This window comes from Mandrillus leucophaeus, unplaced genomic scaffold, assembly GCF_000951045.1.
Source record: "Mandrillus leucophaeus isolate KB7577 unplaced genomic scaffold, Mleu.le_1.0 Scaffold90, whole genome shotgun sequence".
Taxonomy (NCBI): Eukaryota; Metazoa; Chordata; class Mammalia; order Primates; family Cercopithecidae; genus Mandrillus; species Mandrillus leucophaeus.
The window spans coordinates 1,607,063-1,632,374 of NW_012109808.1; the positions used below are offsets into that span (position 1 = coordinate 1,607,063).

At 36.5% G+C, this 25,312-nt stretch overlaps 1 protein-coding gene across 1 annotated transcript in view; it reads right to left on the minus strand.

Moving 5' to 3' along the window:
- CEP128 (centrosomal protein 128kDa) overlaps positions 1-25,312 on the minus strand; it is a 466,161-nt gene that overhangs the window by 264,774 nt on the left and 176,075 nt on the right. Inside the window, exons 16-18 of the mRNA XM_011969708.1 lie at positions 21,363-21,539; positions 16,761-16,820; positions 2,576-2,768 (exon numbers count right to left, since the gene is read on the minus strand). Of these exons, the coding sequence (XP_011825098.1) occupies positions 2,576-2,768; positions 16,761-16,820; positions 21,363-21,539 (430 nt within the window). The remainder of the gene's footprint in view (positions 1-2,575; positions 2,769-16,760; positions 16,821-21,362; positions 21,540-25,312) is intronic.

Below are 25,312 nucleotides of genomic sequence, written 5' to 3' on the forward strand. Positions count from 1 at the left end.
GAGATTCGTATCTGTATCTGTATACAGATATAGATAGATAGACAGACAGACAGACCGATAGAAATGATGTATATTTCTTTCACTGCCTACTTTTTGGCTAAGACACAGGTGTTAAGCAAAAATAATCTGGGCATTCGTTCTCTGCTGCAAAGGCATTATTTTCTGAAGAGTTGGAAGACCATTTTCTTTCTTCTTCATCCTCTTACCTGTAGTACTTTCCCTTTTATAACTATTCAGAAAAGATAACTCCCTAACAAAGAAACTTTGACAATGGCTTATTTCACCCTTAGATGTGCATTCTAACAAATGACACATGACAGCAAGGGACAGATTCAGGAAGATTTCGTACAGTACATGCTGCTGGGAATGACTATTTTCTATACATTGTACTTACAGCATGAGGACAGTGAGGAATTGGTGAAGATCCCACCTAATAAAACAAAGCCAAAAGAGTATAGCACCTACCCCAAACTGGAAATAGTAAGTAAATCAAATTTCATCTTTAAGGTAAAGGAATTTCAGGCCATGTCAATTTCTGATTATTCCAAGAAGGAAAGCTATGTACACATACTAGCCAAAACCACAACCACCCAGTGCCTGGAAAGCAAGATCCATCACCTGTTTAAAAAAGAGGCACTATTTCAGTTTCAGGAAAAAATAAGAAAATCGCGTTCTATATTTATTCATATTCACTAGCATTTTGTACACTAAGAATACAACTATACTGTAGAAATGCCTCTCCTTCTGAAAACTTTTGAAAAATTCCTTTCAATTTCCACATAAATTTTAAGTTTTAGTAAACCTGATAGTTTCAACATATTCTTATATTATACCTAAATCCTCCCAGCTGAATTTTACAGCTCTTTACTCTTGTCTTTGTTACCTCTTATAACTGAAGAATTTCTCAGTGAATAATTACTAAACTTCTAAGAGGTTCCTGACATTAACCCCTTAATAAATTTCCTCTCCTACAGGAATCTCCAAATTCCAAATTTCCAGACTTACAGGCCCAGAATACTCCAAAAGTGTATGACAACTCAGATCTATGAATATAGCAGCAATCAGTGGTGGAAACTCCTTGTCCCAGGGCCTCAGTTAACCTGGCAAATGTCACTTACTATGACGTTAAATTGAACTAAAAATATTAACTCTGAGATGGCATTAATTCTAGCCAATAGAAAGTGTATCTGTCATATTTCACTTATAGATAGGTAGCTTTGTTCTAGTTAATAGATAAGTTTCTAAGATGGTAAAGAGAATCACCTATAAATTTGTATTAACAATTAACTTTGATGTCTCAGAAATATCTAAACTTAATCACTGCTGCCTTTTACCTTCTCTATGTGTACCACTGTAAAAAAATATGTTTAAATCACCAGGCAGATAAATTCTGCAGAAAATCTCTCTTCCTCTCTTCCTTATGGAAATCCTGCTTTGTTTTTAAGATCAAAATAAAGTGACATGCCCTACAAAAATGTCCCCACAGGGACCCCAGCAGAAGTAATCAAAACTCTTTTTACCAAGAGCATGTTGCTTATATTTCTAGTAATTAACTTGTTTATAAGTCCTCAACTTTAACAGTATTTGCTTGATAGCAGACTAAAGTGTTCATTGCATCCAAATCCACCAGGCAGTACTATTACAATATTTTTCACATACCAGGCAAAAGATTAAAATATCTCTTGTGACAAAAGTTTGGGCCTTCATAATACTTTTTTTTTCTTACAGTTTTGATTTTAAGAATTAGGTAAAAATGCATGCCCTCTTTTTCTCCCACCAAATCAACTACTTCCTGACTTTCCTCTTACAATGGCAAAACCATTGAGACCTTCGAATCTCCCGTGAGTTCTCTCTCTTCCTCACCTTGGGCTGGTCCTCCACAACGTCTTTTGCATTTGTTGCCTGTTTTCCAATTCCACAACCAAGGTCCTTCTTCAGTCCCTCTTTTCCTTTTATAAAGAACATATCATAGGCCTCTAACTGGACACATTGCCATAATCAATGCTAATAATTCAATAAGAGTTCCAAAATATGTGAAGCCAAACTCTTCTTCCCTTACTCTACTGCTTCCTCCACTGTGATTACAACCTTCTCATATATTATATAATGTACCTATTTGTAATATTTCTGTCTCCACCCAATAAAACATAGGCTAAATAAGGGCAGGGGGTTTGTTTTGTTTTTGTTGTTGTTTTCCGCTTTATTCACTGATATATCCTCTGTACCTAGAATAGTGCATACTTGAAAATGGGCACAAAATATGTATTGAATGAACTAAGGGGTATTTTGCTGAAGTAAATGTAAACTTCAGCATTTTACTAACACAGAAGCAGTATGTCTTATCAATTAATTCCTGCACACAGCCAGTGAATGCAGGTATCATATACACAGGAGGAAAGCTGTGGCTGAAGAGTTTTCTCTTCTAATCCCAGAAGTGAAGAAAGATAAGACAACAAAGACAAGAAAAGGAGATGGGCTTGGAAACAGTTCAAACTGAATGCAATAGAAGTCGGTTTTTTCCAATTTAGGATTCCATAAATATAAACAAAGAAAAATGAAAGAACAACTAACACACCTCTCTTCTCACGATGTATTTCATCCAGAAGCTGCTCCTGCCTTTCTATCTGTTGGAAGAGACACTGCAGCTCAGATTCCTTGTGTTCAGTCAGATTCCTGAGTTGTTGTCTGCAGAGCATCAGCTGGTGTCGCAGATTTTTCTCTCTGTTTTCTCTCTCTTTCAGTTCCTCACAGAGCCACTGAAGTTTAGTCTAAAAAAATGACATTTATATCTAATGGTTAAAGAAACCCAGAAACGAGTAGCATTTCAAAACATGAGGAAAAAAATAAGTAACATCACGATAATTTGAACAAACACAGATAATTAACTAGCAAATTTTTGCAAAATTTTAAAATACCCATGTTTAATTTGCATAATGGTCTATATCAATTAAAAGCTGGTTCGGAAATTAAGCCATGATATTCATAGATTTTTATAAAATCCCTTTAGAAAGACAAAGTTTGGCCTGTTAAACTTTCAATAATATGATAGGTAATCCTCTGATTTGATATACAGGGCAGCCTAGTATAGGTGTAGGAATTTAAAAAACAAATACAGCCCAGAATAGAACCTACAGACTTTTTATAAAAGAAGTATTCCTTCAGAGAATTTTTTAAAAAAGAAAATTCCTAGCATGACTTTTAAAAACGCATATCCCCATTGATCTAGCTAATTAGGTATGAGGAGAGATTTTTTATTGACTAGAAGATATAGAGTTAATGTTTATGCTTCTAAGACACAAGGAAAGTGAATTCTGGCAACTCTTCTTCACAGATTCTAACCTCACCTATCTTTTTTTCTTTCTCTCCTTTTTTTTTTTTTTTTTTTACTCTGTCACCTGGGATAGATTGCAGTGGCACGATCTTGGCTCACTGAAGTCTTGACCTCCTGGGCTCAAGCAATCCTCCTGCTCAGCCTCCTCAGTAGCTGGGACCACGGGTGCACACCACCATGTCTGGCTAACTGTTTTTTATATTTTTTGTAGAGTTGGGGTTTCACCATGTTGCCCAGGCTGGCCTCAAATTCCTGAGCTCAAGAAATCCACCTGTCTCAGCTTCCCAAAGTGCTGGAATTACTGGCGAATGACCACATCCACTCTCACCTATCTTCAATATTTAGATATTTAAAACAAGAATAGGAAAAGAAATATTTCTTTCACCTTCAATACAGCAGGATTTCAGTCAAGTCTCAGGACCCTCCTAAGTCAGGCTACCCTCCAATTCCTAGTTATATGTGAAATGTATTGTCTGTAGGAAAACCAAGCTTTTGAAGATAAAACCTGTATCATAATTATTAATATAAACTATCATCAAAAACAAAAGGGGGCCATTATAACAGTTCCTCTTCTGGAATGATGATATATAGAAATCTGTAGAAATGGTCCCCAGTGAAATACCCGTAAGTGCTAAAAATAATTTTTAAAAAATTAACATTTCTAAATATTGTCCTGTGGCCATACAGCAAATGAAGAAACATTTATTCAAGAAACTCTAGTTAACCTCATTAAAGTGGCACTTGAGGCATAACTGACTGCTTCCTTCTACCCGCAGTGTGACAAAAGCTCCACTCCTCATTCCAGAAAAACACTGCCAAGAAAACAGGGTTTTCTCTTTCTCCAGTTCACAGACAAGGTACACGATAGCATACTAGATGGGCAGATCACCAGGATTTTTCAGCCTTGCAGCTCTGATTTGCATAGGCTAAATTCCTGGCCAAGTGCAGCAAGATGTTGAGAATCCCTTGCTCCCCCAATGTCCCACTGATAGGATGGTTACTCTCCCCAAGCACAGCAGGCTGAGAATACTGGGGTCCCAATTGCCATTTCCCCAGGCCACCTATAATAAAGCTGTACTTATGAACATGCCTGATGAATACAGATTTTTTTTGAAATCCTCGAGAAAATACTAGCAAACAGAACCCAGCAAGCCATAAAATGAACATCATGATTAATATGGTTTGGCTCTGTGTCTCCACCCAAATCTCATGTCGAATTATAATTTCCAATGTTGGGGGAGGGACCCAGTGGGAGGTGATTGGATCACGCGGGCAGTTTCCCCCTTGCTGTCCTTATGATAGTGAGTTCTCGAGAGATCTGGTTGTTCAAAGGTGTGAAGACTTCATCCTTTGCCCTCTCTCTCTTGCCGCCATGTGAAGACAAGACATGCTTGCTTCCCTTTCACCCTTCCACCATGACTGTAAGTTTCCTGAGGCCTCCCTAACCAAGCATCCTGCACAGCCTATAGAACTGTGAGTCAATTAAACCTCTTTTCTTTATAAATTACTCAGTCTCGGGTAGTTCTTTATAGCAGAGTGAGAACAAACTAATACAATGATCAAGTGGAAGTTATCCCATGAATGCAAGGTTTAAGAGATATTAATGTAATATACCATATTAATAGAATTAGGGACAAATGATATCTTATATGATTATATCAAAAGATAGAGAAAAAGCATATAATAAAGTTAAACATTCCTTCATAAAAAAGACACTCAAAAAACTACAAACAGAAGAGAACCTCCTTAATATGATTTTTAAAATTTCTATGGAAAACCCACAACTATTATCATACTTAATAGTAAAAGTCTGAATGCTTTCACACTAAGACCAGAAACAAGAAAAGGATAACAGCTCTCACCACTTCCATCTAACATTGTATTAGAGGGTTATGAAAAGGCAATTATACAAAAAATAAAAAGAAATTAAAAATATCCAGATTGAAAAGGAAGAAGTGAACATATCTCTATTTGCAGGTAACAGGCTTATGTGCAGGAAAATCCTAGTAATTCCATGAAAAAAATCTATTAGAACTAATAAAAGAGTCCAGCATATTGCAATACATAAAATCAATACAAAAATTAATTATATTTCTATATATTAATATTTGCAATGAGCAATCCAAAAATAACATTAAGATAATCATATTTGCAATAGTATCAAAAATGAAGTATTTAGTGATAAACATAAAACTGCAAAACTTATATCTAAAAACTACAAAATGCTTTTTTAAAAACTGAAGACTAAGTGGGAAGATATCCTAGATACATGGATTGAAAGAGAATATTATTAAGATAGCAATACATCCTGCCTAATCTACAGATTTAACAGGATCCCTTTCAGAATCCCATCTGGCTTCTTTAAAGAAATTGATGAGTTGATCCTATGTTTCATATGGCAATTCAAGGCAAATTTCCAAAATAGCCAAAAACAAAAGATATTGGAAAAGAAGAATATAACTGGAGGATTCATGCTTATCTATTCCAAAGCTTACTACAGAGCTACAGTAATCAAGATGGTGTGGTATTGGCATAAGGACAGATATACAGACTGAAGGAACAGAAGTGAAAGTCTAAAAATAAACCCTTACATAAATGTCAATTGATTTTCAACAAAAGAGACAAAAAAATTTAATGGAGAAAAGAATAGTCTCACCAACAAATGGTGCTAAGACAACTAAATATACAAACACAAAAGAATTCATTTGTACCCGCTACTTCACACCATACACAAAAACTAACCCCAAAAGGATCACAGACCTAAATGTTAAGAGCTGAAACTATAAGATTATTAAAAGAAAACACAGGCATAAATCGTTGTGACCTTGACTTGGCAACAATTTCCTAGGTATAACACCAAAAGCAGAAGCCATCAAAGAAAAAAAGCTGATAAATTGAACTTCTTTGAAATTAAAATTCTGCACTTCAAAGGCCACCACCAACAAAGAGAAGAGACAACCTGCTAAGTGGGAGAAAATATTTGCAACTCATTGTCTAATGAGGGAATTATATGTCGGATTCATAAAGAAATCAATAATAAAAAGACAAATGATGCCGTTTATGAAACGTACAGAGGATGTAAATAGATATTTCTCCAACGAAGATATACAAATAGCCAATAAGCACATGAAAAGATGCTGAACATCATCAGCCATCAGGAAAATGTAAATCAAAACCACAATGAGACTCTACTTCACACCCAGCAGGGTAGCTAATATCAAAAAGACAGATAATAACAATTGTTTGCGTAGATGTGGAGAAACTGGAACTCTGACATACTGCCGGTGGGAATGCACAGCAGTGCAATCGCTTTAGAAAATAATCTGACAGTTACTCTATGGGTTAAACATAGAGGTACCATATAACCCAGCAGTTCTACTCCCAGGTAAAACTCCAAGAGAAATGAAAAACAAATGTCCATGCAAAAACTCGGACAGAAATTACTCATAGCAGCATTATAACAACAGCCAAGAAATTGAAACAATCCAAATTTCCATCAAATGATAGACAGATTTTAAAAATGGAATATATTCAAACAATCAAATATTATTTGGCAATAAAAAACTGAGGTCATGATACAAGCTAAAATGGATATATCATAATATAGATGAAACTCGAAAACATTCTGCTAAATGAAATAAGTCAATCACAAAAGACCACATATTACATGATTATATTTATGGCCAGGGGCAATGGCTCACGTCTGTAATCCCAGCACTTTGCGAGGCTGAAGCAGGCAGATTATATGGTCAGGAGTTCGAGACCAGTCTGACCAACATAGTGAAACCCCGTCTCTACTGAAAACACAAAAATTAGCCAGGCATGGTGGCATATGCCTATAATTCCAGCTACTCAGGAGGCTGAGGCAGGAGAATTGCTTGAACCCAGGAGGCGGAGGTCGCAGTGAGCCAAAATTGCACCACTGCACTCCAGCCTAGGCAACAGAGCAAGATTCTATGTCAAAAAAAAAAAAAAATTATATTTATTTAAAATGTCCTGAATAGACAAATCTACAGAGACAGAAAGATTAATGGCAGACTAGAACTGGTGGTTGGATTTATAGGTGATGGCTAAGGTGTCCTGATTTTCTACTTGAAGTGATGAAAGTGTTCTCAAATTAAATGTGGTGATGACTGCACAATTCTGTAAATACACTAAAAAGCATTAAATGGTGCATTCTAAATGGATGAATTGTATGATATATGAATTATGTCTCAATTAAGCTGTTATTTACACACACAAAAAAAGGAAGGGTAGAGAGTAAGTCAAGACAGAAAAACAAAGCTAAAATTATACATCTATGGATAAATGAGACCTGGCTTTAGTACACGCTATGGAATCTATAGGCCTCTGTCTTGTCTGGATGTCATTGGCTAAATGTAGGAAGTCTGAAAATTAAATTGGGCTGTGCACTTCCAGTTATGATTGCAGAAAGTTAACAAAGCCTACTTCACTTCTCAATACTCCCTTTGAAACATCCATGCGAACACAGAACAATAAAAAGCTTCCATAGGACAGAAAACCAGGAAACAGGGTCAACTCTTTGCCAGATAAAATAAGTACTTTCTATTATAATTTTCTGCTGAAGCACTAACGGAGAATACAGGAAAAATATGAGACGGTATACCAACATCCTCCTATGACAATCAAGGCAGCAAATTGGGCTATTCTTTAGAAAGTGTTTTCTACGCAGAGTATGAAACACATGCTGAAGGCTGGAAATCAAGAGTTTGTTATAATACTCCAAGCAAGTGAAAATACAAAGGGAAGAACCAAAGTGTACATTTTTGAGATGTGGTAGTTCCTCACATGTTACGGTTAGAGAGAGAAATCAGTAACGGTCAAGACATATAACCCATAATACCCATGTTTCTAACTTACAAAACTGTGAGACAGGCTTTAGGTGTAACCCTGTGTGCTCTCAGCTGAGGTGGGCACAAAGAGATACACCTTCTCCTTGATGAAAGGAGAGGGAAGAGTAAAAGAAACTTTGTCTTGCAACATGGGTACCAACTCAAGCCACAGTAAAATAAAGCACAAAGTAGACTCCTACAGTTCCTGACTCCAGGCCCTATCTCCCAGGGAGCATTTCTAAACTCTGCCTAGGCCAGAAAGAAACGTGTCGCCCAGAAGAGAAACACACAAGCCTGGCTGGCTTCACCATCTGCTGACTAGAGAGCCCTTGGATCTTGAATAAACATCAGAAGTAGTCAGACAATAGTCACCATAAGCCTTGGGAGAGACTCAGTACTGTGCTGGCTTCAGATCTGTCCCAGCATAGTCCCAGTGGTTGTGGACGTAGAGGCGCTTGTTTCAAACCTCCTCCAGCTCCAGCCAGTTCAGCACTGAGAGAAACACTGCGTTTGTTTTGAGGGAAAGTAGGGAAGAGAAAAAAAGACTCTACCTGGTAACCCAAGCACTTCGGAGAACAGTATGGAGGTTCCTCAAAAAACTAAAACTAGAGCTACCATACAATCCAGCAATCCCATTGCTAGGTATACACCCCAAAGAAAGGAAATCAGGATAGCAATGTCTGCGCTCCCACATTTGTTGTGGCACTAATCACAATGGCCAAGATTTGGATGCAACCTAACTGTCCATTAGCAGACAAATGGATAAAGAAAGTGTGGAAATGTGGTGCATATACACAACGGAGTACTATTCAGCCATACAAAAGAGTGAAATCCTGTCATTTGCAACAACATTTATGGAACTTGAGACACTATGTGAAGTGAGATAAGCCAGGCAAAGAAAGACAAACTTCACATGTCTCACTCATTTCTGGGAACTAAAGATTAAAACAATTGAACTCATTGAGATAGAAAGTAGAATAATGATGGTTACTAGAGACTGGGAAGGGTAGTGGGAGAGGGAGGCAGTGCATATGGTTAAATGGGTATATATAGAATGAGTAATATCTAGGCCGGGCGTGGTGGCTCACGCCTGTAATCTCAGCACTTTGGGAGGCCGAGGTGGACAGATCACGAGGTCAGGAGAGCGAGACCATCCTGGTAAATACGGTGAAAACCCGTCTCCACTAAAAATACAAAAAATTAGCCGGGCGTGTTGGCAGGCGCCTGTAGTCCCAGCTCCTCGGGAGGCTGAGGCAGGAGAATGTCCTGAACCCGGGAGGCAGAGCTTGCAGTGAGCCGAGCTCGCGCCACTGCACTCCAGCCGGGGCGACAGAGCAAGACTCTGTCTCAAAAAAAAAAAAAAAAAAAAAGAATGAGTAATATCTAGTATCAGGGTGATTACAATGAACAATAATTTATCATGCATTTTTAAATAATTAAAAGAATAGAATTGGAATATTTGAAACACATGAGAAACAAGTGCTTAAAGTGATAGATATCCCTTTTATAATGATGTGATCATTATACGTTGCATGCTTATATCAAAATATCAACTTTTAGCAGACAACAAATTAAACAGCTTTGGCAAACAAAAGAAATATATAAGCACAGGATAAAATTTAAAATAGATAAACCTGAAGGAATACATTTTAAAAAAATGGCAACATGAACATGGACTGATAAAAGATATGACGTTTACAGTTGACCACAGACTCCACAGGAGTGAAAAAGAAGACAGTTTTTCAACCTCTATCAATAGAAAGAGCTGTTCTAGGAACAAGTCACTATTAGACAATATAGTAGGCTTTAATCTGGTTGGTATGCACCACAGATGGCAAATGTGAGTAGTTACAAGCACAAGGTAGAAAACATCAATAAAAGAAGTTGATAGAAAATACAGAAATGTATCTGTTTCTCTTAAATCTACTTTAAGAAAATTAACAGAGCAAGCATAATGATAAAATGCAACACTTTTCCCCCATGTTGGAAATGAATAAAGAATGGAGGGGACTATGTCAAACCATAGCATAGTTGCCCCTGCTAATGTGGTCAGGTCCATGGTTTTTCTCATTTCCAACTGTTTTCTACCATATACGAATGAAACTCTACTTTTTTATCAGATCTTCTGATGTTTCCCACACAAAACTTCCATATTGTATTTATGCAATTGTCTGCTTTTTCAAATGTTTGCTACCAATTCAATTTTTAATAACCCATGTGGTCCAAACAAAATGGGTCCCAGCACAATCCTCCAGTAATCTCTTCTAACCCAGTGATTTAATTGCAAATTTAAAAAATCACTTCACATTTCCTTTTCTCCAATGCTTTTCCACCTATTCCATCCTAGTCTTTCACCTTTGTGTAATTACTACCTATGGTCACTGCTACTACAAGAGATGGTAATGGAGAAACAATAAATCTGTTTTGTCCTAACAATAATACTAATGGTTCTGGGGAAAAAAACAAAACAATAACAACAACAACAACAAAATCCCTAACAAGGTATTAGTCAGATTTGATATGTGTTATGGATTGATTTCTGTCCCCTCCGACTTCATATGTTGAAGTTCTCACCCCAAGTGTGACTGTATTTGGAGATGGGGCCTTTAGGGAGATAATTAAGGTTAAATGAGGTCATAAGAGTGGACTCTATCTGATAGGAATTCTGTCCTTACAAGAAGAAGAGATAGCAGAACACTCTTTCTCTTCCAGCCTCACAGAAGAAAGGTCACATAAGCACACAAAGAGAAGGTGGCCATCTACGAGCCAAGAAGAGAGGTCTCGCCAGAAACCAAACCTGGCACCTTGATCTTGAACTTACAGCCTCCAGAACTGTGAGAAAATAAATTACTGTTTAAGTCATTCATTGTGTGGTATTTCGTTATGGCAGCCTGAACAGATTAATATAATATGACCTACGGCTACAGTCTATTCTTATGAGGCCTTTATTCCATTGTCAAACAAAATTAAAAATAAACTATGGTTAGGAATTTTTTATGAATTGAATCTGTATGTAGAATATATTATTAATCCTACAAAATAAAACATCAACCTATGGAAATTTAATCAATCAATAATCAATTATGAGAATCTGTGTTTGTTGAATAAATACCCAACATCTGCATTAAGTATCTTGAGGAAGCAGCTTGGAACACTATATAGAAATAACTTTAACAATTCCCAATAATAATTAGCTGACAAGGCTATTAATCACAGAGCAAAAACCATTCGATTAACCACTTACCAGAGTATTTTACAGATTACATAATAGGATCATTTATTTAACTACATCAACAAGTATTGCTAAGTAAACCAAGATAGAGAATAAATTTGTAAATATGTCTGTTTTGCTTTTTTTTTTTGAGATGGAGTCTCGCTCTGCTGCCCAGGCTGGAGTGCAATGGCACAATCTAGGCTCACTACAACCTTTGCCTCTTAGGTTCAAGCGATTCTCCTGCCTCAGCATCTCAAGTAGCTGGGACTACAGGCTCTGGCTACCACACCTAGCTAATTTTTGTATTTTCAGTAGAGATGGTGGTTTCACTATGTTGGTCAGGCTGGTCTCAAACTCCTAACCTCAGATCATCTGCCCACCTCGGCCTCGAAAAGTGCTGGGATTGTAGGTGTGAGCCACCGCACCCAGGTATGGCATTTTTTTAATCCTTCGTAGTTTAGTTGATAGCTTCTGATTAGGTGAGAATATTCATAAGTATCTAGTAAAACTACCAAGATGATCTTTTTAATCTGTGAGACTCTTCTACTGAGTCCTAGGGTAATAATATACTAAAGGCACTAAGAAATGACTCAAAGCTAAAAATCAAGGACCACAGAAAATTTAAATAAAAAGATTATAGCTTATAAAGGTAACAGTAATATTAGGAACCAGAATTTTGCTCCTTTAATTTCTGTGCTTCTTTTCCCAAACCTCTAGAAACAATTTTGAAAGAAAACATTTGTATAAGAACCAGAGATAAAGAGGATGGCAATTTTTTAGAACGTGGTCAGCCACCTAAACAAGAATTAAATTAGAAATGCAAGAGTCAAATACAAGTCAACCTAAAAATACGTAAATTTTTCAGTAATACTTTCTTCACCTTTTAACTAAGTTATAAATATAATCAAGAAAAAAGCAAAATAATCTCCACAGCAGTATATATACTTTTGCTCAATTAACTGAATATATTCCACGTAAATAATCTAAAGAGTATTTCCAACAAATCAGTCAAGATACTGAGTGTAACATTTTCCATTCTATATCAGAAGGATAATATTTTAGATATTTATCCACATCTACCAACAAGAATTAAGTACACTGGGCCTAATACTTCTCACACAATGTTTTAAAAAATCCACATCAATAAAAAGACAATATTTGTAAATGTAAGGTTTATATTCAAGTGTGGATTACACAACCAAGGGAGAGAAATGATGGAACAGAGTTCTGAGGCCGGAGGTCTAAGCCCTTCTCAGTAACTAATTAGCTTTATGCCCTTAGGTAAAACTAAAAACATCTTGGGCCTCAGTTTCTTCAATCTACAAAATGAGGCAGTCAAATTACATGATCTCTAAAGCTACATCAGTTAAACAGTGTGGAAAAGCAAATGCTTGTCAATGCCTAGAATACACTATACTATAAAAAGTGTAACTCTTTGGCGTGATATCAAACAACACAATATAAAAAAATCTTCTCCCTAAATTTGGAAGTGTATTTCTTACCCATCTAATCCCGAGTTTATAGCTATGATCAAATAACACCAGTACTGAGGAATTAATATATTCACTGAAATCTCATGTGCTTGTTATTTATTTTTCTATAATATTTAAGTCGAGGAAGTGCCTCAACTGGGAAAATGTAGCATGCCCAATATAATTACTCTTTTAAAAAATATTTATTGAACATTTAGCCAGGCATTGTGATAAGTGCTAAAGGTGTAGTAAGGAACAGGATAAGCACAGATCTTCCCTAGTAACATTTACAGACTAAAGAAACAGAAGCAAATGGGGAATTTCAATACAATGGGGCAAAGGCCAAGAAGAAAAAGTATAGCTTTACACCATCAAAAAAGTATATAAATTCACCTTTTTGTTTCTTAAGGGAATAAATACTGGATCCAGGAATTAAATGTGTTCTTATATGAACACCAATGCACTCAGGATCCTGCCTGATGTGGAAGCACAGCTAATACCAGCTTTTCTTTATTCTCTGTCACAAAACAATAATGTAACATGTGGACTCAACAGTGATTCTCTCTAGTAGGTGAATCCATCTTGAGAGTGCTGGCCTGTGCTAGATATGACATGCTGTCCCTACCGTCTCCATGTGAATATCTTTAGTACTTCTCACTTCTTGCCATGATGTGAACAAAAACTGTGATCTGTGTCTTTGTCCTTGCTTCTCTTGGGGCCTTCCTGTCCAACTAGAAATTTCTGACTATCAGTCTCCCTGGTGGAAACTCTTTCAATACTGCCACGAATTTGCCTGTCTGGGAGACTGCATGTTCATTTATTCAGATACTAACCACTGACGGAGTCTTCTACTTCGGCTAGAAAATCCTGGAAATTTCTTTCTCTATCACCCTAGAATACAACATCTCTCATCACGGGTATGCTGTCAACAAAATCACTCCAGTCTGTCCTTTCCTCTGAATGTCTGAACAATTTTCTTAATTCAGAGTCTCACTCTAAGCTTCTTAACTGGTCTCTCTACCTCAAATCTTACCAACTCTAATCTACCTTTCACTTCACTATCAAAATATAAATATAAGCAATGCTACTCTATCCTGTTCAAAACTCCTTTGTGATTCTCCATGCAATGTAGATCTGAATCCAGGATCCTCAAAATGGCAAATAATGCTCTACTGGATGAACCTAATCCTAATCCCTCTGGAGCCCCATCCCCTGCCATTCTCCATGTCATATGTTCATATTTTACTATTGCCAAATCATTTGAGCTTTCTTTGCATTCATCAAATTGCTTCTGTTCTGTGCCTTTCCTAGAACTTTGTTCTTTGCATGGTTGCTCTTTGCTCTTTACCTGGATGGTTTCAATATTCATCTGGGACATCAGCCTCCGTGGTAGCTTCTGCATACTTCTATTACAGCTCTTACTTATAAGACTGAAATTATCTGCATATATGTCTGTCTTTTCTAAAGACCAGGACAACGTCTTGGTTTTTTTCTGAGATGAAGTCTCGCTCTGTCGCCCAGGCCAGAGTGCAGTGGCGCGATCTTGGCTCACTGCAACCTCTGCCTCCTGGGTTAAACAATTCACCTGCCTCAGCCTCCCGAGTAGCTGGGACCGCAGATGCATGCCACCATGGCCAGCTAATTTTTTGTATTTTTAGTAGAGACAGGGGTTCCCCGTGTAAGCTAGGATGGTCTCAATCTCCTGACCTCGTGATCCCTTCACCTTGGCCTCCCAAAGTGCTGGAATTACAGGCATGAGTCACTGTGCCTTGTTCATTTTTTTATGTCCACAGCATGTAACAGCCTCTGAGACATAGTAGTTTCTCAGTAAATTCCATTAAGCTGAAGAAAACATGGCCTTACCATACCTTGTTAGAACTTATTACAAAAACATACCCCTAATCAATGGAAACTGCTTACCTGGCATTCCTTAATGACCATGTGATGGTTAATACTGAGTGCCAAATTGATTAGACTGAAGGATACAAAGTATTGAGCCTGGGTGTGTCTGTGAGGGTGTTGCCAAAGGAGATTAACATTTGAGTGGATGGGCTGGGAAAGGCAGATCCACCCTAATCTGAGTGGGCACAATCTAATCAGCTACCAGCATGGCTAAAATATAAGCAGGCAGAAAAATATGAAAAGAGAGACTGGTCCAGCCTCCCAGCCTACATTTTTCTCCCGTGCTGGATGCTTCCTGCCCTTGAACACTGGACTCCAGGCTTTTCAGTTTTGTAACTTGGACTGGCTGTCCTTGCTCCTCAGCCTGCAGATGGCCTATTGTGGGACCTTGTGATCGTGTGAGTAAATACTCAATAAACTCCCCTTTATAAAGAGATCTATTCCATTAGTTCCATCCCTCTAGAGAACCCTGACTAATACAGACCATCTCAACCCTCTTCCTTCCTGTAATTTCTTCTTATTACCATTCATTAGCTATTTTACCTGTAAGTATAGTCCAACTCTCAATTGGACTTCATATTTTTATTATGCCACCACTGCCAACAAAGCAACTGTGATGCAAACCCCACCCAATCCTTGTTTTCTAGAATTAATACTAACAGAACAAATTCACTTGGCAGATTTATGAAAACAATTACTGAATGCCCTCAGAGGTCCTTCTAATACTGCAAGATGTCAGAATGGACTATCTCAAGAGCAATTCTGCTTTCCATATAGTATTTTGTCCTCTGACTTAGATCTTATCTTTAATACTTATAGAGCTGTCCAGTCGTAGTTCATGGGAATTACAGTATTGTAGCCCATCAATAACTTAAGCCATCTTTCTAGTAAATAGATTCAATTCCCCCTTAGTCAGTTGGTCAGTGTGGTATTTTTTATCACAACCCGTTTACACTGTAGAAGGAACTGTTGTCTCATGCAGTATTAGAACTGGTCTGATCAGAAGTTCAATCCCATTAAAAGATAAGGGAAAACTGCTCACTAGCTCCCAAATTAAAGAGCTATGATTAAGAGTCATCTCTGACTCTCATAATTTAACTGAACTACAGCAGTGAAAGCTTTCTGTTCAGAAATGATAAAGACTTTAACTTGAAAGAAAATTCTAAGTACATTGCTCTTGTTGTCAGAATTGTGAAGTTGAGAAAAAGAAAACTGAGAAATGCAATATTAACACACAACAGAAGTTTCTGGCCAAAACATTCTGAGGCAGCAAAACATTCTAAATTCCCTAATTCAAGTGGCATAAATATAAATTTGTATTTGTTTCTATCAAAAATGGCTAGAAATGCACAGGTTCATTGTTAAAGTTCAATGTTCAATCACTATACTTTCATTTTCTTGTTAAGAATGCTTTGTTTTAGGAGGCTTCCCTAATGCATAGTTGACCTTCAAAGGTAAACCTCATCTTTCCATCACCTCCCACCCATGTCTTACTCACCAATCTCAGGGCATTATCTGTGGTTACTCAAATATTCTCATCTTCATGTCACTGTTCTATCCATAACTAACTAACTTGAGAACTACATATTTTTGTAAGGCCAAGTTTAAATATAGCTTTTTTCCAGAAGCTGTCTCTGACATGCTGGTAGCATCATACCCTACCTTTCTCCCAGCACAAACAACAGAATTCGTTCTTCCTTCTTCTGTGTTCCTTTGGCAATGTTCACATATATCTATAATCTGGTTCTTAATATTTCAACAGTTTTACTTTCCTTTATTCTCTCATTCTAGGCCTACATATTTAACTTTTAAACGTTAAAATAAAAAACACAGAGATTCCCTAAACAGACTGGAGGGATTTCTTCCCCTGCAATTAAGTATTATAGCTTCACATGTTCAGTTACATGACAAAATAAATGGCTAAACCAAATAGGATGGCTTAAAGATCATAAATATTACAATAACTTTAGGATTCAAAGATCAATTACCTTGCTTTCTGCTAACCAGCGATGTGGGTCATAATGTATATCAGGACCAGATGAAAAAACCTACAAAAGAGAAAAGAGTCTATCAGAAATACATTTTTCTCTGACATAAATATATAAATGAAATTCTTCACCATAGCATCCAAAAGTATAGTCCCCCAATTTAAGGATTTGAAAAGAAAAATGTTTGCCCCAAATACTCAACCAGTTCCAAACCAGCATTCATTTACATGCCTCTTTATGTATGTATTCATTTATTTATGTATTGGCAATAAATATTGTTATGGAAAAATCAACTATCAAGTGCTATCATTGCTAGGATCTGTGGAGGCTGATTCTATGGAGCTCCATATGGCAAACAGTTTCAATTAAAGTCAGGTTACTTCATTTTTGTTTGTTTCCTTTCTTCAGCCTTGTTCTGCATAATGTATTTCAAAGAGGGTTATATGTGATTACATGGAAACAATCCTTTCTCTCATTTATCCTTAACTTAATACTAAATTTAACCCTAATTTAATACTAAAAGGGCCATTTTGTCTTATCAATGATTGTCAATAGACACAAACTCATCAACATGACTTCAAGCAAACATTGCTTTGTATTTCAAAATAATAACAAAATTCTACAATAATAGTTCATCTATACTAGCTGCTTTGACTTCCTTCATGCCAACTCATTTATAAAATCCCTTGCATCTGGTTTTGTCATATTACTAAACTGTATTCAAAGTTGGCAATGATTTTATAATTGTAAATACAAAAGTTTTTTCTCAATTTGTACTTTTGTTGAACTCCATGCTACAAATAATATTTTTGAAGACCTCTTTCTCAAATTTGCCTGTTTAAAAATACCTTATCCCTCTACAAAGAGAAGTCTATTCCTATTCTCAAATACCTCCATACCTCCTGAGCTGTGTGAACATTGCTTCTTTGTCAGGAATATCATTAGTTAACTCATTTAGACAAATGCTGAAAGCATACTAAGTGCCTACCACATACCACATACATGAATATTGTATTCCTATATCCAATTTTCTCTCATCCATCTTTCTATCTAAATCTCACCCAATCTCATATCCTCCCTGCCTTTTCAAGGAAATTTTCCCTAATCACTCGAGTTCACAGTATATTCTTCCTCTTCCAATTCTCTACTACATTGCTGAATATTTGCAAACATCCATTTGTCATTGACTAGAATACACTTTTATTATTTTTCTTTCTCATTCATGAACGTCATACATGTCAATTAAATCTTCTGTGGCCTAATAAAAATATTAATGTTTAATATCAAAGTAAAAGATAATTGGATACAGTAAGTACAAGTAATGTTCACATTTTATTATTTGCTTTACAGAAATATCTATAGCTTCATGTTTAAGAAGATAGCCTTAACTGGGCGGGTGTGGTGGTTCACGCCTGTAATTTCAGCACTTTGGGAGGCCAAGGCTGGTGGATCACCTGAGGTCAGGAGTTCAAGATCAGCCTGGCCAACATGGTGAAACTCTGTCTCTACTAAAAATACAAAAATTAGCTGGGCATGGTGGCACATGCCTGTAATCCCAGCTACTCAGAAGGCTGAGGCAGGAAAATTGCTCGAACCCACGACACGGAGGTTGCAGTAAGCAGAGATCGCGCCATTGCACTCCAGTCTCGGGGGACAAGAGCAAGACTTTGTCTCAAAAAAAAAAAAGAAGAAGAAGAAGAAGAAGATAGCCTTAACTATTTAACAAATGGTGTCAGCACAGTGTCTGGCACAGAGAACATAATAAACCACTGTTACTGGATATCAAAATGTCACTATCAATAAATAGGCTTCAAGGTCTACTATGAAAAAAGCACTATAACAAGCATTTGTCATTACAAACATAAAGAAAGAGAAGCCATATGTATTTGTGAACATATTACCAAAAAAAGGCAATACAAAATAATGATAGGTAACATTGAGTATCTACTAAGTGCAAGATATTTGACCCTATAATATGCACCTTCTATATCTTATCTTACTTTATCTTCTCAATGAGCCAACTTATAACTGCAGACATGAACTCTTAGAGAGGAAAGAGCTTACATAACTTATCCAAGGTCATATATTAGAAATTTGCAATGACTTCCAATGTGAACCTATACCTGTCTTGATCCAAAGCCCATCATCATCATGCTCTAAAACTGAATGAATACTCAGACCAAGTGTTATGGAAAGACAGAGACTAAAATAAGTGCAGTGCAGAACTAATCTATTTACCTGAGCTCTTGAATTATCAAAAACTGGCCTGTGAGAATGATATATCTTTAATTCAGACACTTTCCTAATTGTTTTATAATTGTAGCGTATGTCTGTCCTTCATTGTCAAACACATACATTAACTAAAGTGGAATAAGTAACAAATAAATAAGTAACAAGTACAATGACTTGAAAAAGAAAAATGTAACTAAAAATAACATCAACATTCCCAGGACTTTTCTCAAACTCATTTATTACATATCTATGTTCTAATCTATTCCATAGCACTGCTACTCTTTACATACAATGGCTGAAAATCTCATCAGCAATATTTCAGGAATCAATAAATGACTAAATGGAATTATTTCTTTTTTGAAAACATTTTACATACTTATTCCACACTCTGTCAGAACTATAAACTATAAAGCAAAGAATAAATTTTATCTTTACCACACCCCTGGGTGGTTTCTTGAGTATGTTTCTTTAGTGTTATGTTCTTGAGCACTCATTTTTTTCACAGGTTTATAGCAATAAAACAACAGAAGTTACTAATGAAAAGAGGCCCACAATGAAAAAAATGTAGACTCTTAAAAAATTAATAAAATTTCCTTTCTTTTAGATTTATTTTCCACCCAAGACTTGGATTAAATTCGTCTTTCTCTAGGGGAAGAAGTGTAAAACCCATTACCACAGTCACTCCATGTCTGAAAGCCTATAAAAAATTGGATGCTTTTTGGAATATTTTGGAAGGATAATTTGTGACTCATAAAGAAATAAAATATTTAAGCAATCTGCTATCTGCAGATCATGTATTTGCCTGCAATTGCCCATAAAAAAGTGTGCATATATACACATGTATGTGTGTGCATATGTGTGTGTGTGTGTATATATATATCTTACAACATGATCCAAATGTTTCCATTTTACCTTCCCACATGATTGAAAACAAACAATCCTGTTACAAATATTTAAATACAGAATACATATTGCATTGCTAATATATACTTCTTTGAGATAAAAACTATGATCTTCAAGGCTCCATATTCATTAAATAAATGCAAATATGACAAGTCTTAAATTTAAAAGCAGCATTAGACAGGAAAAAAAAATAAGTCAGAATTATCACAGGCCCTACAATAGCTCTAAAAGAGTTAGTTTTCCCCCTAAAGCCAATTATTTCTCATATTAGACTCATAGTCCTTTCAAACTAATACTTGAACTTAAATAAAAACTGTAAATGGGAATACACATTGTAAAAATTCCATCAACTCTACCAAATTCTATTAGTTAAAATATTTCCATTAAAGACAAATTCTGTAAACGACTTGACTGCAAGAGAATTAGTTATATTTTCTTTTAAACACAATTTAAGATAGAAGAAAAGGCAGAAAGAGTATGAAAAAAGAGGGGAACACAGTAGTATGAGAAAGGAAGGTCATTCTAGAGGAGGAAAAAGACAAATGTCAAAATCAATAGTAGAAACTTCTGAAAAGTAAAAATCATTTCAGCATAATATCAAAATGTGAGTGCCATCATATCACCCAACGCAGTAAATAGAGGGGTAAATGATGCTAAACTGTAATGTATTATGGTTACACATATCAAAGCAACGTAATGCTCTCTGTATATAAAATGGCAGCATAACCTACAGTTGACAGAAGTGCTTACCTGCAAGAAATTCAGAGCATCCATGATCACTTCTGTTTTTATTCATCATTTTACTATGACTCTAAATTGGGTAGCAGTATTCCATTTGTTAAAATAGCAAAACTACATTAAATATAGTTGGTTTAAACAGGGAAGGCAGATAACATAGTGGTTATTAACTTAGGTTCCAGCGTTAGACTCCATAGGTTTGAAGTCCTAGTTTAGCATTTAAGCAGATGTACAGCCAAGGGCAAGTTACTTAAACCGTCCAAACCTCCTTTTCTCTTAAGTGGGTTTAATCAGAGTAACTAAAAGATAGGGTTGTTTCAGAGGATAATGGAGAGACTAAAGCACCATGCATACTACATACAGTACCTATACTAGAGAACTCAATAAATGTTAGCTGGTAATATACTAACAACAACAAAAATAGCCTGTGATAGTGAAAACTCAAATTCCAGGCCTCTTGAATCCAAGAGATACCTCTCTTATAAGGCTTTTTTCTTTTTTTTTTTTTTTACAGAGTGGGACACGGCAATTCAATGAAAGAACACCATTCGTTCTCTCACCACAACTGTGCAACAGATCCAGTGCCTTGTTCTAAAAAATGCAAAATGTTATTTTGTTTTATAGAATTTTACATAATAATAATCTGACTACCATACATTAAAATCCTACTATAATTATATATTAGGAAACTAACTGAAAATATAAGGCACAATGAGAATTCATAATTACTTTTAATTTCTCCATTGAGTCCTTGGAGAATGTTTTACAAGCTGCATCAATTTCCTTTCCTATCACACCAAGAATGGATTCCTGTTCAGTCTCCAAGCAAAGAAGTTGATCCTTGAGCTGCAATCTGGCCTCTTCGGTCCTCCTTAAGTGCTCTTCTTCAATGCTTATATGTTTTTCCTAAGGCATTGACAAGAAATTAAACAAGGTGATTACTATTAAGTGGAGGCAAGAAATAATTATAATATCTGTTCAACCAACTAGCAGTGGATTAGAAAAAAAATCTGATTCCATCAGTCCCCTTACTTTGCCAAAATAAAACACTTTAATCTACTCATTAACTGAGGTAAAATTGTAGAGTTCCATCGTAGGGCAGTTTGGGAACTGGTGAGCAGATATTTCGCAAACAAAATTATAATTCCCTAACCAAAAAATAAATAAATAAATAAGTAGAAAAAAGAACCTTTTCCCATTTTAATAACATATTCTCACTAATGAACGAGAGTAAAAACTCATATCAGACACTGACTTCAAGCTTTCACTGAACATTAGTAAAACACCAGAAAATATAAACTGCTAAATATGATGCTAGTTTCTTCAACTGAGGAAAAAAATAAGTGTTACCACCTTTATCTCATCAAAATATAGTTTCAGAAAAATTCTACGTTTTCAAATGCAATTATACCACATAAATGCTTTTGAGTCATGAAAATTTGATAAGAGAAAGATGAAGGTACTTTTCCATCTTGTCATTGTATACTTAATGAAAAGGGGTTTCTAAGGACTTTTAAGAGATTACAAGGACTTGGGGAACCACTCTAGGCAAAAACAATTCTAAATCTTTATGTTTATACAGTTACATTACTAGAGAAATTGCAAATCATAGGGCTTGTAATAAAATAACAAAATCACTAGAATTGAATGTCTAAATGGTGGACCAAATCCATGATGGCTAACTATAACACCTTCAGTCATCACACTGTAACCTAATCATCTTCAACTGGCCTGCTAAATACAACAAAACCAGGAAAATTATGTGAGCAACAAACCCAACCTGAATTGAAAAAAAAATAACAAGGAGATCCACTCATTAAGAATTAATCATTTGGCCGGGCGCGGTGGCTCAAGCCTGTAATCCCAGCACTTTGGGAGGCCGAGACGGGTGGATCACGAGGTCAGGAGATCGAGACCATCCTGGCTAACACGGTGAAACCCCGTTTCTACTAAGAAATACAAAAAACTAGCCGGGCGAGGTGGCAGGTGCCTGTAGTCCCAGCTACTCGGGAGGCTGAGGCCGGAGAATGGCGTGAACCCGGGAGGCGGAGCTTGCAGTGAGCTGAGATCCGGACACTGCACTCCAGCCTGGGCTACAGAGTGAGACTCTGTCTCAGAAAAAAAAAAAAAAAAAAAAGAATTAATCATTTAAGCTAGAATCATATTTTACTAAAAGAAACATACATGATATTTCCTTTCAATTCAACTTACTTTAAAAACAAATGAAACATCCTCTGCCAGAAAAGACAGACCCTTTCATAATCTATCTTCTGCACTTCTCTCTTGCCTCACCTTCCTCCTTTCCACTCTCTCGGAATTTGATTACTTAAAGCATCTTAAATCCACCTACATATGTCTCCCCGGACCACATCTGACTTGTACAACCCTGCTTGAAGTTGTGCTACTTCAAAATGGGGCTAGTAACCAAGAGACATTTATCTCGAGGAGTTCATCTTAGTCCATCATCCTGGTCTGGATCTCAGTTTTGTAAAACTAGGAACTGGAATTTCTTTTTGGTACTCAGAGTGGTACTTTCAGCAGCAGAGTAACATTAAGCTCACAAGAGATTAATGTGTATGAACTAGAAAGCCACTAAACGACATTCATTTACGATGAGAACCATAACTACCATATGAATCGGAATGTCCATGTCAGCATAACCAGTACCTGTTCTCCCTACAGACAGATCTAGATGGGAAGGCAAACTATAATCAGACTATAGGTTAATTTAGAGCAAGGGGAGTTTGTTTTATGAAACAATGTTTAAATGGCATCCTGCTAATGGAAGTCCAGCATGTTCACCACACATCAGGAATTTACAAACCACAACAACAGGATCTCCATTCTTCTAGGTAGTGTTTGCATGAGGGTACTGAGATGCATCTCCCTAACTTTCTTGTTTTTCTACATTGAGTTCTGTCCAAACTCTCCCTACCGATTGATATTAATACATCATTTCTTCAGATTTATTAATATTTTCCCAAGTCTTGCTCGCATCTAGGAGTTTTCTGAAAAATTAACATCCCAGCTCTGAAGAGTATTTGATAATTGTATCATTGACTCATTAGAAAGCAACATTATTACCAAGTCTCTAGGTGATATTTGCCTCCCTACTGTTCCTAGGTATCTACCACCTATACCTTCTTATCCTTCAAAATTTATCCTTTAAGATGCTGCGTCCTTTCTTCCCGAACTCCCAAAGCAAATCATTCCCCTAGTATATTAGGTATATCATAATTTTTAATTTTTTTCAAATTGTAATATAATTATTTGCTTGTGCACCTATCTCCCCAAATAAACTGCTAATTTCAGGGGTCCACAAAGCATGCTTGTAATCATCTTTAAACTCCTCCACTTTGCTGAATAAATGATTTAAACATTTTTTGAAGACTCAAATTCAATACGTTAAAGATGATTTCATCAATTACCATGCACAGCTTATAACCTTGGAGGCTACTGAGGTGTGCTAGGAGGTTTCTCCCCACACATACATAGGGCCTCCTGATGGTGCAGTATTTTCACAGTCTGAAAGTAATAAAGAAAATAAATACCCTATCAGGGTATTAGAAGACTGCCCATATTTTAAGCAATTCAGAATAATGTTATAACTGATCTTTCTTTTCTCACTTCCCTCAAAGCCAACTCTCTTTCATCCACTACTACTTCTCTGTGGTCTCCATTACTGGTCTCTTATTAATAAGAAGACAAAACTATTTCAATCTTTTGATATTCCTGAGAATGTTGATATTGTCAGAAAAACCTCTGTAAGTTCAGTCCCTTTAGAAAACATAGAAAATTTCATTATCCACTTCACTATCCTCTGTGGGACAGTTGTATGCTATGTCCACGCTCCCTTTGAAGTAAAAGCTGTAGGACTATGGGCTCACATGGATCTTAAAGATCAGTAAATTCAACTACTTGCTCCTTCAGGATTCCCTTTTTTGGCATTTTTGACAGTTGAGTCATCCAACCACTAAACGAACACAAGTGTCCAGGAACAGAGTACCTGACAAAGCTGTAAACTCTCTCCATCAGTGTCCAAGCTATATGCAACAATTAAAGTAAAGAAACAGATCCTCCTCCCCCACTAAGCCTTCTAAACTTCCAGGTTAAGATTTCTGCTCTTTTCCCCTGTTTTTTATTTGATTGGGTTTCAGACGCATAGTGGTCTCCATTGTCTGCATGTACTCCAATACCCTAAATCCAAGAGTTAAGTAAGCTCTTCCATACCATACTTTAGCAGTTATAATTTCATTCATTCATTCGCTCATTCATTCATTCATTCCCTCATCCAACAAATACTTACATAAGTCCTACTCCAGATAAGACATTCTCGGCCGGGCACGGTGGCTCATGCCTATAATCCCAGCACTTTGGGAGGCCGAGGCGGGCAGATCGCGAGGTTAGGAGATTGAGACCACCCTGGCTAACACAGTGAAACCCCGTCTCTACTAAAAATACAAAAAATTAGTCGGGCGTGGTGGCTGTAGTCCCAGCTACTCGGGAGGCTGAGGCAGGAGAATGGTGTGACCCCAAAAGCTGTAGTCCTACAACTTTTACTACAAAGAGAGCTTGGACATAGCATACAACTGTCCCACAAAGGACAGTGTAGTGGATAATGAAACTTCCTATGTTTTCTAAAGAGACTGAACTTACGGAGCTTGCAGTGAGCTGAGATC